At 42.5% G+C, this 16138-nt stretch overlaps 1 protein-coding gene across 1 annotated transcript in view; it reads left to right on the forward strand.

Moving 5' to 3' along the window:
• Positions 1-16138, forward strand: part of LOC149289949 (dual E2 ubiquitin-conjugating enzyme/E3 ubiquitin-protein ligase BIRC6-like) — a 130276-nt gene that overhangs the window by 106996 nt on the left and 7142 nt on the right. The window contains exons 66-70 of the mRNA XM_089490159.1: positions 2340-2550; positions 7281-7426; positions 8549-8659; positions 14951-15168; positions 15643-15804. Of these exons, the coding sequence (XP_089346285.1) occupies positions 2340-2550; positions 7281-7426; positions 8549-8659; positions 14951-15168; positions 15643-15804 (848 nt within the window). The remainder of the gene's footprint in view (positions 1-2339; positions 2551-7280; positions 7427-8548; positions 8660-14950; positions 15169-15642; positions 15805-16138) is intronic.

Raw genomic sequence — 16138 nt, forward strand, 5'->3', positions numbered from 1 at the left:
TTAAAGTCATTGTTGCCTATTTTTGAGCGGTAACAAGATACTGATTTGCACGTTGAACACTTTTGGGGGCATCAAAATTGCCGCCACTGTTTTTGATTTCCTAACAGTTAGTTGTCCTCTGACGGGGGAATTATTCCCTGCCGTATGGTTAAAATACTTTTGCTGTTAAGCCAGTGGACTTCATGGGGTTAATGTGTTCATTAGCGGATACTAATGAGAGGAGGCAAGGTGAAAAGAACTTTCAATTTTTGCATAGGTAATTTTCTGTCCTGTCGCCCTCTATTGCAGAAAGAACAAGCTGCTAATGGCTAAATCAATTTGTATTAGGGATCGGGAATAAAATATGAACATGGCGTACCTCATTTTCAGAACTCTGTTAACATGAACGATCGCTTTTAATCTAGCACTTTGTAGTGCGGAGAGGCTATGGCTTGTTCGCATTACGCAGGAGAAAACTGTACAAAAATGTATTGAGAATTAAGGATTTTTACGAATGGTAACTCAATGGAAACACTGAGGAATTAGGTGCTTAGCAGACATGCATAAGGTTAGTTTTTAAGACTACTTATAGCGTATCCTTTTTTCTATAGGTCAGCAACACCTTTAATGCAACTATACAGGAAAATTTTCATTGGTTTATTAACCCTACTGAACCATAATAAAAATAGTTTGGGAAGGGTTCAATGCATTTAAGTTTCTGTGGATAGCGTTCATGAAAGCTGGTGGCTCTTATTGCTGTGATAAACAGTGCCTCGATGTTAATCACTAAGAAGGTACGTTATGAGCGTGGACTTAGCATCGCCGTAAAGGATCAGCTCTGTAGGGTGTTTGAGGAATATATGTACAAATTACATGATACGTTCCCTTAAAAAGAACAGTGCAGACCAACATTACTAAAGCTGGATGGAGTCCTTTTTGCATGGGCTGGAATAAGAGTTTCACTGATAATGTAGAAACGGCATATTGAGGTATGCTTCCTGCTGTCTGCACCGACAGATGGGGGAGGAGCTAAATGAGACACAAGTCTAATTTTCTTTAGTTAGTCCAGTAACTAAGGAATGCCTGCGCAATATCAATTTAACATGAAATAGGGCTGTAGTGCTCGTTTAACTCCCAAGCCAAGTTTCAGAAAAAAAATCCCACCGCAGTCAGGAAGAGTGTGTATGACCATACCCTAATAACAATCCTTGTCCATAAAAGACATTTTTATTGTTCTTAAGGTGTAGCAAGTCTTGGAGATGTGGCTACCAACAATATATATATTTTTTTTCTTTACTGCTAGCTTTGTATGGGGGAAAAAAACAAAAAAAAAATACACCAGAATTTGCATACCGACTCAGGTATAAGTTGTTGTTGTTGTTTTTTTTTTGTTTGTTTGGTTTTTTTTTGAGATCTATGAGAAATGTGCCAATATTCTTATTACTTGTTCTGCTTGTCATTGATTTTTTTTTTCTGGTCATGATTATAAAGAAACTCAATTTAAAGCAGCAAAGTGTCACTTCTAATGCAATGATAGTGGTATACGCTGGTGGGATTCATTGTGTGCTATTCAACGGCCAGTAATAAAACCGTTACGCACTGTATAGTATGTTGTGCCAATTCTCTTTATGTCCGTAATCCATACTCTCTTCATGACTTGTAATTTGTGAGGCTGTGGAAAATAGCGACTCGCGCAAGGTCATATCTTACTGCTCATTGAGATTTGAAATGGTTACCAATTACAAACTTCTATCCTCTAAAATCAATATGACCACAAGACATGATGATGTGGTGTCACCAAGTTGACATTAATGTGACTGTATATAGCCAATACTAGATATTTCTTCCTGATGGAAAAATATTGCAAATACCTGAATACTGTCAATAGATGTTAAAAATCCCGATTGACCCCTTACCCCTTGCAACTTTGCCCTTTTGCTCTTGTGAAGAGCTTCAATGGATCAGACGGCAAAATTAGTTGGTGAAACGAAATGGTTCACTTGACCTCAAATCCACCCCAACTCACGGTTCAATGAATAAACACCATTGTTTAATCCGTGACCTACACGGTCATTGTACCTGTTTTTTTTTGGGGGGGGGGTTTAATGAACGTGTGGTTGCAGCTGCTCAGTAATTATTATTTTTTTTAATTTACTGTTTTACATGTTTGTTTCAACAGAGCAATAGTATTTTTGAAAATCTCACTAGGAGATTCAATAACTAGATTTAAAAAATCTCACTAGGGAGACTACTGTGGCCGTAACGTAAGCTGTTTAGAATGTGTTGTGCTTAGTGCACATGTTGTTCAATCGGCCTTTTTAAACACTGGTACATTACTTTGGCCTTTTTTGTGTTTACAGTATTGGATATGGCCAGACACGTTCCATTATACCGGGCTCTCCTGGAGCTGCTCCGAGCCATTGCTTCCTGCGTTGCCTTGGTACCTTTGCTCTTGCCACTATCTGGAGGTAATGGAGAAGACGATGAGGAGCAGTCAGAATCGCAAGCATCCGTGGGCACATTGCTGGCCAAAATGAAAACTTGTGTTGACACCTACACAAACAGACTAAGGTACAGTATTGAGTAGCTTTCCCCCCCCCCCCCGAGTATAAAACACACCACAGTAAATAAAATACCCTTTAATGACTGCATTGATGCCAAGTAAATTAAGGGGAAAAGTTAGCGTGGAAGTATTTTGTTTTAGATCAGTTTTCTTCAAGCCTTCTTGAAGCACTCCTGACCCATTGTGTGCTTACAAATAAATTCTGGTAAGTTCTGGTCCAAGGGGCAAATGGAACCAAGTGACCCGATTTAAATATATATACATATTCAGAAAACATGCCCCCCCCAACTACCTATATCTTATGCCATAGTTTTGTCGGTTTCTGTTAATCGATATCACTAAACACCATTACCTCTGTAGACACACAATGATAAGGGTGCACTCTGGGTAAGCTTTGCTTTTTATCTATACATTTGCTTTTGATATTTTTGGGGTACTATGTATGGATAACATGATATATTTCACTTGCAATGGACCCTGCTATCTGCACATTTGAAATATGAACCAAACATATTCCGCTGTACTTGTCTTCCGTAAATGTTTTACTGCAATACATTTTGTCTCTCACCATTTTGCACATATTTTCATCATGAAATTATCAGGGTGCATTTATTCAGAATTTCATTTGTGACTTTCTAAAATAAAAATTTCACACAAAACATAGTAAGACAGTCTACTTTAAAATGACCTGCCTGATATAGATATAGATATATAGATATATATATATATATATATATATATATATATATATATATATATATATATATATATATATATAGCAAATTATCAGAAGAAGAAAAATACAGTATTTGCTCTATTATTAGACGACCCCCCCAATTTGAATATTAATTTAGAAAAGAAAAAGCCTGAATATAAGACTACCCTATAGGAAAAAAGTTACACTAGTAAATATTTTTTCATGTTTAGACAAAAACTATGATTGAGAAAAAATATTTTTATTTGCCAACCTTACCCCAAATTATGCACACCTGCCCGCAGTTATGTACACCTGCCCCCCCGATATGCCTTATACTCCCTGTGAATGAGCATTGGAAGGTCATATGATGCCCGCACTCCGTCATAGAAGTGCCAGCAGCAGCGGAGGGTGTCTGTGTGCATTGTGCAGACGTCCACCGGTTGCCAGAGAGGAGGATCCAGGTCCCATGCAGCGCTGCGGGGGATCTGGATCTTAGTCTTGTAGTCAGACCTCTATTTGAGGTTCGATTATAAAACGACCTTGAATATAAGACAATGGTTTGCTCTGGAAAAAACCTCATTTTGTAATCGAGCAAATACAGTAAATAAAAATAAAATATATGTGCTTGTAAATGCCATATATTGTGCGTGCCCCCAGTGAGCACAGTTCAGAATAGCTTCCCTTACAACAATGGACTCGAGCTGGAACAGGTAGTTTATAAAACCCTTCTCTATTTAAACATACATTGGAGTATATGGTTATCTTGAATATCCAGGTTTCTACCTATCAGTGCCAGTGTTAAGGACTAGACAAAGCAGTGTGTGTGACCGTTCCATACCCCCAAAGATGCTGGGCTAAAAGCATGATCAGAGCCAAGTCTTACCTACATTTTGTGATCAAATAAAGTAGAAATGTGTGATTCCATGCCCTGGAACTCAATTTGCAAGGCATTTATGTTGGGAGCCTGGTTGATTCTACTGCTCTCGGGCCACTGGGTGATCCTCTGATCTCAGCCAGTCCATAATTCACTGCCTGCAAAAGGTGGAAATGTGGAAGCTCAACGGGAAGCAACATATTGCCCGAGAATACACACACTGTCCTGTGTGAAACTGGACACTTGGGAGGTATGCTGCTTATTCAGCTTCATGCAGGTTTGGATCATGGTCAAAAATAGACAACCTGGGCAACTACATGTACTTCCTAACCTTCTCCCCATCTTTTTCACAATATTTGCTTATGTCTGGTAGAAATAGACATAGTGTAGAAATGAAAGCGTGTGCGCACACTCTGCAATGTAAAGACTTGCATTAACTTAAATGCTTTAGAAAAGGAGATGCTGAAAACAAATAGGAGAACGGTTGTTATAACATTGCACTGGAGGAGACAGATACAACAAAGGCCGTTTTGCAGAGGTCTGACCATGATTAATTTTCTGCATTGCTGAAAATGATCATTGCCGGCTTATGTGAGGGGGGGGGTGTCGTCCACGAGAGATACGTTTGTTTTTTGGTGATCTAAACAAAAGTTGATATCGGAATGGGAGGGAGGTTGAAATCCCAAGGCTAAATGCAATTCTCTTCTGATCTCAAGAGACAGATGTAAGCTACTTTCTGCTGTACCAGCTATGTGCTTCTCAAACAAAAGGGCTTGTAAAAAAAAAAAAAGGTGCTTGTTGGTATAGAAATATGTGGAGCGTATTTGTTTTTGGGTTTTTCTTTTTTAATTTATTCGAAAGTGCTGTGTGAGTAGAATGCTTAATATTAACCCATTAACATGTATACTGTTATCCCAAAATCTATTGGTTGTTGGTCGGTGAATCATTCTTGCAGAATTGCTCCTATGTACAGCCTTGTGCAATGCTCTTTTTTTATTATTTATTAGTATTACCCATTTTCTATTATAACCAGTGGCAAGCTAAGCAGCTTTTCTGGCAGAGAAGTTGTTAATATAGTTAGCTTTTTTCCCCTCCTAATCAAGGGCCAAATGTCTGGAAGAACAATAAATATGAGTCATAAATGGTCTTGTGTACACACCATGCTGCAGGAGTAGTGCCCTTCGCAGTCTAGAAGAGTGTGATGTCGCATGACATGGTGAAGGCAGCGCTGTGTCTGTGGACTTGGGTTGGGTTAATGTGGTTTTATTAAAACCAAAAAATTAAAGTACCCTTTCTAATATTCACAAAGCTGGGGTTTTTTTGGTTTTACTCAGTGTCTGCATGATTTTTTTCTCCCCATTAAGCTGTAGTATCTCTGCTCTATTGGTAAGTTACTGATTGTTGAATCAAGCAGCCTTTGTGAGGAGGGGGTTGTCGAGGAACTGACTTGATGACATAATGTTGACTCTTCCACCAATCTCACTGTGGGTGAAATATCGAAGTTGATGTTGCCAAAGTTACACCGGTAGATACAAGAGCACAAGCTATAGGTAGTTTCAATAACTCTAGTTATGCTAAAAGCTTTGATGGTCACGGTTCCCTTAGACTTGAGACTTCACTACAAAGCATTTTGACAGATTATTTTTTTTTTTGTCCTCACATGGATGTGCTCCGAGATATGCTGATGTTACAAGATGAAGTAAAAATCTGATTTAAAAAGTAAGAACACAAAATATAAATTTACTGTTGCTGAGTTGACAGAATAGTACACTTGCCAGTCCCCTCTCCCCCTTTGGGTTTATCGCTTAATAATACAGCAAGGTTGATTTATTTTCAACTTTTATAGCAGAAGTTGATTTTGATGTGATTTCTGATTTCCTAGTATACACAAAAGATTTACCGCCTCCAAATATATGGTAACTCTGCATTTCTGAAAGTTTGAAATTTTCATATTTCATTTTATTTAAATCACTCCAGATGTGTAACTCACATTGGAACAGCCAACGTCGGGAAACATCGTAGAGAGCAAGTCTTTTACTGTAGACAATTGAAATAGAAATCATGTCACTTGTTTCAAATGACTGCTTCTTTTATGTGAAATTGGTCATTTCCATGGTGCCATTTGTACCAATGGACTGAACCCGGTAGAGGAGAAAATCGTTGATATCGAGTCTCCTTACCGTTTGTATGGTATGTTTGTTAAATGTGCAATGCTCCCCCGACTTGATTTCCAAGAGTACATTAGTTCTACTTCAGTATTAGGCCTGAGGTAACACATTAAAAGGGAGTTTTGTGTTTATCTGAATTTTAATTCAGTATTTTGACCTTCAAATTGTAAGCATTGAGTTCTCTCCTGAAAGCACATGCGCTGTAGCGTTCTTATTAAAGTCCGTGGCAGCAGCACCCATGACTATTTGCGTCCTTTAATATCCGCAACACCCATCTCTGCGATTTATGTGTATATGTATATTCAAATACCCCTGTTGCAAATATATTCCTCTTGAGGACAAAAACATTAAAAACCTGTGCAGATCCTACCCCACTTCCTTCACTTGTAATACACTTTCTATACTTGTCTTTAGGTTCCTCTTTATACTGCAAATTGATAAACTGTAAGTACAAAAAACAGCCGGTGACAGCAGCAGCCAATGAAATGTTTGCTATTGTCTGCTACTTAAGTACACTTCCTGCTTCCAGTGCACACAGCCGAGGGCGGGGAGTAAATCTTTTTTTTTTTTTTTTTTTTTTTTACTCCAATAGTTAAAAAAAAAAATAAAAAAAATGGACACACTTGTTTGGATTCCATACAAAATGAGCTACAGTATACATTACAAAAAGTTTAGGGACTTAACTGTAAGCTAACCTGTTGGAATCCAATCCCTCAGACCTCATGCATCACTTATTGGGCAGTAAGAGAAATCAAAATAGCTGCTAAATGCTGCTGTAATGAGAGTTTCTGAAGCTGTTGTTGAAAGACAATGAAATAAAATGCATAGACCAAAAAAGTGTTCAAAATATACACGTGCTTTATTAAGGTTTTTTTTTAATGGAAAATAAAACTAGTTTGTCATTTATGAAGTTCTACCAACTGTGTGTTCCAAGAAAAATAATGTTCTTTTTCTTCAGGATGTCATCTTTTGTTTTATTCTCTTTCCAAACAAATACAGGTCCAAGAAAGATAAGGCCAAAGCAGGAGTGAAACCAGATGTGTCAGATGCCGAGCCAGAAGGCCTCACACTGCTGGTGCCAGACATCCAGAGAACAGCAGAAATAGTTTTTGCCGCCACCACCAGCCTCCTTCAAGCTAACCAAGGTGATAAACCAAACCAGTGACGTACCGGGATTTTAAACATGCATACTGTATACAGACCATTTAGAAATAATTCCAATGTTTCAAGAGTGAAGATAAAATTCTAGTTAATTGATTCTGTGTTGCTTATCTAACATACTAGAAGAAGTTTACCAGGGAAGAGGAGTTGGAAATTGTCCCTTGTGCTACTTTGATTTGATTTTAAGCCACTGCCCAAACATAAATTTTGCCACTTGGTATTATGTACTCCATGGCAAGGTTGTTTCAGTGCTACCTTTGTTGATTTTACATGCAGACCCTTTGTTGAGTTGATGATGGACAATCATGAATTGATCCTGCTTTCTGTGCCTTGTGTTTTTGGCCCAATATGTTCCTGGACTTAGGCTTAGACTTACCAGACCAAATGTTACCTTTGTTACCATATGTTACCTTTGTATGCAAGCCTTCCTAGAGCGTTACAGGCACAGTCTAATGGCTCTCCAAAGAACTATGCATACGTACTCAGATTAATATGCATTCTTCCGAAATAAAATGTAAAGCTCTTACCTGACACAGAAGGGGCCGCCATCCTCTTCCTCTGACTGTGGTTGCCGCTCATTGGCTGCTTGAAGCAGTCAATCAGTGGCAGGAAAGTAATCCCATTGAAATAAATGGCAGCACTTTCCACAAATATGCACCGTAGTCTTAAAACCCTAGCATGCAGCCCTGGAGCTAACCGGAGGTGAGTATCATGTGTAAAGCAAAAACACATCTCCTGCAGGGCATTTAGCTGGGGTGTGTGGAACGGGGCAAATGCGTATGGTGGGATTCTGCAGAATCCCCTCATGCATTAGCACAATAGATCACCTACAAATTTAAAGTGCCACAGAGACTAGATGGGCCGAATGGTTATCGCTGTCAAGTTCTGGATTTCTATGGTATACATAAATCTAGAAATGAACAATATAAGTGCTGCAACATGACGGCCATCGAGTGGTTTGATTTCCCTATAAACGATTCTGCCTTACATAGCTAAAGGATTTTTGTGTTTAAAAAAAAAAAAAAAAAGCTATGTTGAATACAAGAACACATTTGATAGGATTGCAATATTTTACACTAAAATATATATATTTTTCTTACCTACAGAAAAGAAACTGGCCGAGTTCTCCAGAAAATCATCTGTGAAGTCTAAACCTTTCTCTGTTTTGCGGTCGCTAGAGGAGAAGTATGTTGCGATCATGAAAAAGCTTCAATTTGGTAAGATTATTGTTCTTTTACTGTTTAATATATTAACTATGCGCGGCTGCCAGGATGCCCATAGCCCAGGTGTAATAGGCTTGAAGTCTTCTGGATTTTTACCTAATCGGCTAATAGCACGTTCTGGGCATCCTTCAGGGAATCCTTTTCAGGAGCTTTTCCAACAGCTTGCATACCAATAAAGATACCCTGGTATCACGATTATAATGTGCTAGGTACCAAAAGCGCATTTCCCTGTAAATACTTTCGCATTTAAGAATATATGTCAGCCGATTGATCCTACCAGAAGCAGTACATGTGAGAAAGATTAATGGTGCTGAATATCAATTGTGATAATTCTTTAATAAACTGTCTGCATAGATATTCGGCACGACAGAATTCAGCAACACTGTGTTAACAGCCCGTTAAAAGCAACAAACTTGTTTCGTCCCGTTATGTGTAATTATAGGCACGCATTTTTGCGTCTGAAACAGGGAAGTGTGCCGGAAGCCTTATTTGTTACCGTTTTCTTAATCTTGCCAATCCATGCTTTCCCTTCTAGCCATGTCTGTTACAGGAGTCCCTTTTTGGATTCATTTAATGTGAATTCCTCTTTTAAAGATACCCTTTTCATGCTTTTTGCTTGCTTCCCTGTTAGTATGTATGGAAAGCCCTTACGTGTCCACTGGCCGTTCTACATGGTATATAACCTGTACCTTCAAAGCCGAGCACTGCCAACGTCGTTTAGTACCCGTGTCTGCTCTATTTCTTTACCTCTCTAATATAAATTAAATACATATCACCATAATGTATTTCCTCTTTGCAATAGCCTATACAAAACCATTGTAACACATACATCTGCGGCCCACTATGAAGAAGCACGGCCTCCTGTCTGCTTCCCTATGGCCGTGTCACTTCAGGTTAGATTTTCGTGTGGTTAGTTTGTGTATCCTCGTTGAGTGATTTTCTCATTTAATTATACATGTTAAATGTACAGCAAGACATATTTTTTCCTGCGTCTACTCCCTTTGCTAACATCTGATTAGCGCAAGTGGGCCGAGGCCGTTTGTTTAATTCGGAATTAGATGCATTGGAATGAAGTGTGAAATGAAGCCACGCTGAGGATATGGCATTACACATGCCTAGTATGTTTTCCTTCAGGCTGAAGTGACAGCTGAATCTTGCCTCCACAGCATTCTAGAACAAGGTCAGCTCTGAGCTAATTTTATATATCGGATAGCAGTATACATTATCAAGACCCACTTCTTTAAGGACGCTTACAACATAGCTCATTAACAACCTCCCATATTCCTTTAGCTCACCTTTCCGGCAATAATTTTACTAGTGTGGCTGGTCTATCCCTAACAACGGCACTTTTACCTATTGTGTAAAACAACCCAACTCCCTCTAGACTGTAAGCTCCTTTGAGCAGGGCCCTCCTCACCTGTTGTCTCTGTAAGTCAATTTGTTATATTCCATGCTACTTATGTCCTGTCTACCCATTGTACAGGGCTACAGAATTTGATGGCGCTATATAAGACAATAAATAATAATAATCTGCAGTTCAATTCTATAGGCTATGTCATATTCCCGCTAATGTTGTATGTGCATGTTATGATACTTGTAGTAGTCATGCCCTTCTTCTGCAGGAATGGCCATATTCTTAGACTACACTCTTTCACTCTATCCTAGCTGTCGCGATGATAAAATTAATGTACAGTCTAAAGTCGTGTTTATAGTGGGGCAGAGTACAATGTGCCTTTTGTTATAATGTGTGGGGTGATGATTTGTCCAGTAGCAAAACTTTTCTTACAGTACCACTGTTGAGTCCTTACATCAAATATTAGGCAGCGCTATAAAGAAAGATGAATATTACAAAGATATTTGTAATCATAAACTATAGGGGTTGACAGATTTGGTTTGGTTCCAGGAGCCAGCAAACAAATATAGTAGCCATTTTTTATTTTGTGATCCTGTTTTTATTTTCATGTATTTAATTGATAAATATTAAATTGCTAAATAAACCTGTACCTCACCTTATGCACACGCACGAGCACACGCACGCGCTAACGCGCACGCACTAACTAACACGCACGCACTAACTAACACGCACGCACTAACTAACACGCACGCACTAACTAACACGCACGCACTAACTAACACGCACGCACTAACTAACACGCACGCACTAACTAACACGCACGCACTAACTAACACGCACGCACTAACTAACACGCACGCACTAACTAACACGCACGCACGCACTAACACGCACGCACTAACACGCACGCACTAACACGCACGCACTAACACGCACGCACTAACACGCACGCACTAACACGCACACACACACGCACGCACTAACACACGCACGCACTAACACACACACGCACGCACTAACACACACACACGCACGCACTAACACACACACACGCACGCACTAACACACACACACGCACGCACTAACACACACACACGCACGCACTAACACACACACACTAACACACACATACTGACTCTGGTTATATAGACACACGTGATCGCACACAGGCGCTGCCTCCTCTCCCTATGCATGCGAGGTGCCTCTCAACCACCGCTGGGTCTCATATACTGGGCACCAGGAAGTGATTTCCAGTCGCCACCGTGACCAGGATCCCAGAATTTGTCGAGCCCTGCTCTAAAGTACAATTAACTGATTCCTTAGCCTTTGACTGTTACAGGGTCACCGTACCCAAGGCTGGGTACCCCTGTTTGAGGGCTGAGGAATCACCAGTCAGTCCCTCATACGGATAGCACTCAGCTATCCACGGATCATCCAGACCACCATTCGTAGTAAACCAAGAAGAACTCTCTTTATTACAAACACACAGAATTTATATACAATCTCATTGCAATGTGTACCGAACCCAACCCCTAATCCCATCAGCCACATCCCATCACAAATCCCATCAGTATACAGGGGATGTATCAGGTGAGGGGATTACAGAATACAATGGGTTCCCCCACCTGTGTTATCCCCCCTGTAGTGCGGGTGCCGTCTGGGCAGACAGGGCTGTGTTGGCTGATTAAGAGCCCCAGCCATATTATAGGATTGTCTCTTTGAAGGCTGGGGCTGAATCCACATCAGTCTCTGGGCCGGTTACACAATAAACACAATATAATATATTACCGGGTCACAGTATACAGAACCGGACACAAAAGTGCTCCGTGACCCGGCTAAACTTCATATGACACATGAGCCAGCTAGCCTGGCCCTGTCACAGATCTCCCCCTTGACCAACGGTCCGGCAGACCAGGCAGATCCACACGGGTCTGCTGCAGGCTGTCCGAGTGGACAAAGTTCACAGGTGCAGGCCTTAGTTCATGGCGCCCTTTGTCAGAAGCATCCAGAGAAGGTGGGCCAGGGCCCTGGTTGCCCAAAAGGATAGTCAGTAGTCCTCTTTGAATTGGAGGACGGTCTCAGCTCAGCCGGGGGCACATGGCTATCCCCCTCACCGGGGTAACAGGGGCACGTGGAGACTCTTGCTCCCTAGTCTTGGGAACTGAGTCTGGGGCAGCTGCCAGGCCAGGGTGGTTGCATGGAAGGAAAACCCTGCTGATCGGGCCGGGGGCACTCGGGGAACCAGGGAAACACGTAGAGGTAGTAAGCGAGGCCTCTACCGGGACACTGGAGTGACCTAGGGGACACTCTGGGACAGGAACAGGTGCCCTTACAGGGTTATTGGGCGAGCTAAGCAGCTCTGCGGGGTACTCAGGGGACCCAGGGGAATACTCCGGGGCAGGGACAGGTGCCAATACTGGACCACCGGGAGGGTTAAGCAGACCCTCGATCTTCCTCTCTGGGACAGATGCCTCTGCCTGGGCACGGGGAGAGTCAGAGGAACACTCTGGGACAGTGACCTGGGCTTCTAGGAGGACACTTGGGGAACCAGGGATCACTTCGGAGAACACAGGGATAGGAACCAGGGCCTGCGCCAGGCTACTGAGAGGACCCAGGGAACTCGGCAGCCCCTCTGGCGTCCTCACTAGGTCGGGGAACGGTGCCTCTACCGGGTCACCGGGGACTTCATAGGGAACCTCTGGGGCAGTGACCCGGACTTCTCCCAGGACACTCGGGAAATCAGGGGGACAGTCTGGGGCACTGGCTTCTACGAGCATAGATAAGGGTTTGGTGAGGGGGATTGTGCCACTTACTCGGGCGGTGGGGACAGTCATCTCTTCTGCCGGGGTAGAGCAGCCAGGGTTGTTGGTGAGGACTTGGGTCGGAGCTTTTGGTTTCCTCCTCCGCTTCTTCTTGCTGGCGAGGAACTCGGTTCTTCTCGCCAGGGCAGGGGCCGAGGAGTAGGTGAAGAGGACCTCGGTCCCGCTCCCGCAAGTTGTAGTACCATGCTCCCAGTCTCCTTGTAACTCCTGGAGCTCCACTCTCCGCAGCAATTCTTTATAGTCCCCCTCGAGCTGCCATTCCTCTTGGACCAGGCAATCCATAACAGCCTCCAGCTCGGGGGGAATAGCATAAACCAGGACTTCTGCACGGTTGTCCCAGATTGTATCCCTGCGGTACTGGCAGGGGCTTCCGAAGGACGAGTCAAATTGGAAGGCATCATATATCAGTCCTGGGTCGACGGGGCAATACAGCATCAGAGGGTCGCTGTGGTCTTCACCTGCTAACTGCTGGGAGAATCCCTGGTAGCGGCTCTGGAGGTCGAGCTCTGCATATATGAGACCCCTCAATTCGTCTTCCCACTCCGGCAACGGGTTCTCCCCCAGGAGTGGAACTCGTAGATCCCACATTGTCCAGTACTGTGCCCAGTACTTTTCAAAGTGGGGATGGGAGAAATCATCCCTCCAGTCTGCAGGCGCAGACTCTAACTGCCATTGCTGGTGTTCCAGCTCACACACCTCGGCTGTAACCCGGTCTGTCTCATCCTCGGGTTCTCGGAAGGGTTGGATATCCTGGTACGATATTTTGGGGGTCTGTTCCCCTAGTCTGGGAGATAAAGACCCACTCTGGCTCAGTTCCCGGTGACACATTTTAATCACCGCCGTCACTTGCTCCGATGTAGCCCCTCCTGGGTACAGGGATAGGTGCCATAGAATGTTCTTTTGTAGAGCACTCAGTCCGAGGCTCTCCTCTGGGGCATCCTGGTGCCGGTCCATCTCTCTGCAGTCCGCAATCAGAGTAGCCTTTCCTTTGCTACAAACCTCCAGGAGCTCTCTTGGTGTCTCTCGTCTGCAATCCCAGTTGGTGGTTTGGATTTCACCCAAGTCGTGGGATTCTTCCCACCGCTGCCAACCAATGTTACAGGGTCACCGTACCCAAGGCTGGGTACCCCTGTTTGAGGGCTGAGGAATCACCAGTCAGTCCCTCATACGGATAGCACTCAGCTATCCACGGATCATCCAGACCACCATTCGTAGTAAACCAAGAAGAACTCTCTTTATTACAAACACACAGAACTTATATACAATCTCAATGCAATGTGTACCGAACCCAACCCCCAACCCCCAATCCCATCAGCCACATCCCATCACAAATCCCATCAGTATACAGGGGATGTATCAGGTGAGGGGATTACAGAATACAATGGGTTCCCCCACCTGTGTTATCCCCCCTGTAGTGCGGGTGCCGTCTGGGCAGACAGGGCTGTGTTGGCTGATTAAGAGCCCCAGCCATATTATAGGATTGTCTCTTTGAAGGCTGGGGCTGAATCCACATCAGTCTCTGGGCCGGTTACACAATAAACACAATATAATATATTACCGGGTCACAGTATACAGAACCGGACACAAAAGTGCTCCGTGACCCGGCTAAACTTCATATGACACATGAGCCAGCTAGCCTGGCCCAGTCACATTGACTTCCTGAAGATGGTAGGATAATTGTCATAAAAAATTGCTGTTTTTATTTTGATGATGCATCCCACAGAGGACACCTTTCAAAATGTACATCAACAGCTTCAGCTCTCTTTATTGTCTCAATCCATTTACTTCTGCCTTTTCAGCCTGGCCCAATCGTAACATTGCTGGCAATAGCCTTACCATCTAGCAACTACTGCAAAAACTATTTGTAGAGAGCAAAATTCTCTTGAACCAGCTGTTCTCAGCACCTGCCCTCAGGGAACCCTAGCATAGAAGCCTTTAAGGATGTCCCCACGTAAGGCATGGGCAATCTGTCAGCAGGCCAGCTACTCATTGATTCACAAAGATTCTTAAGGATATCCGGAAAATAGATTTACAAAATGCACCATTGGGAGGAAAAATCTTGTATGCTTTTTGTCCAATCAACTCACCAATAAAATGTTCCCATTCTAGATACTTTTGAGATGGTTTCCGAAGACGATGATGGGAAGTTGGTTTTTAAGGTTAATTACCACTACATGTCTCAGGTGAAAAATGCAAGTGATGCAAATAGCGCCGCCAGAGCCCGTCGCCTTGCCCAAGAAGCCGTGACACTCTCCACTTCACTTCCACTTTCTTCTTCGTCCAGTGTCTTTGTTCGTTGTGATGAGGAGAGACTGGATATCATGAAGGTAATCCCATAAAGATTTATGATTCTCAATATAATGTTAGCAGGCTTATATTTTTGCCCCAGAAGCATCATCATGAAATAAAATGATCAACCAAGGGGCAATTAGAGTTCATTTATTTTTGTTCTTCTCAAGGTTAAATCCATAACAAACATTTAACACTTATCATTGATCGCTTCTATTTATATAGCGCCAATGTACACATCGCTTCTTACCATATATACATTCAAACGTTATGATAAAACTCGGACTGACAAGGAAAGACACATTGGTGAATAGGGTCCTGTTGTGTGATATAGTAAATATGTCCTCTTTACTCTTTACAATGCTGCCGAGTATGATGGTTCTGTATAAATCAATAAATGTTCTAGAACTTCCTACCATAGAATCATCTTACTGCTATTGTGTTGGTTTGGGTAAGGTTGACGTTTTTGGCACCTCAGAACGCAGCCCAATTAATATTTGTTGTAATTTCAGGTTTTGATAACTGGTCCGGCAGACACACCGTACGCCAATGGCTGCTTTGAATTTGATGTATACTTCCCACAAGATTATCCCAATTCTCCTCCACTTGTGAATCTGGAGACAACCGGTGGCCACAGTGTTCGCTTCAATCCAAATCTTTACAATGATGGAAAGGTAACTTATATGATGAACAACACTCATTGTCAAACGATAACCTATTGTTCAGTAAAGAATATCATTCTCAATGTAAAAAAAGTGACATAACTGGAAACATGAAACTATACAAAAAGCATTTACATCCCGTTCCCAGACTTGGCACACGGTTTTATACCACTGGACGGTCGATTCAGGTGGTAGACGTAGGATCCGTATTATTCCTTAATAAAAGTATTGGGAAGGTTTGACTGCTTTCATTAGGGGTCATCACACTGAAGCCTCTGGAAAAAGTGATGCCGTCTTTTTATAACAAGACAGTCTCTAGCCGAAGCGCTTCCTCCATTTATCCAAA

This window comes from Sceloporus occidentalis, unplaced genomic scaffold, assembly GCF_023333645.1.
Source record: "Sceloporus occidentalis isolate IW3139 unplaced genomic scaffold, rSceOcc1.0.p SCAF_42, whole genome shotgun sequence".
Taxonomy (NCBI): domain Eukaryota; kingdom Metazoa; phylum Chordata; class Lepidosauria; order Squamata; family Phrynosomatidae; genus Sceloporus; species Sceloporus occidentalis.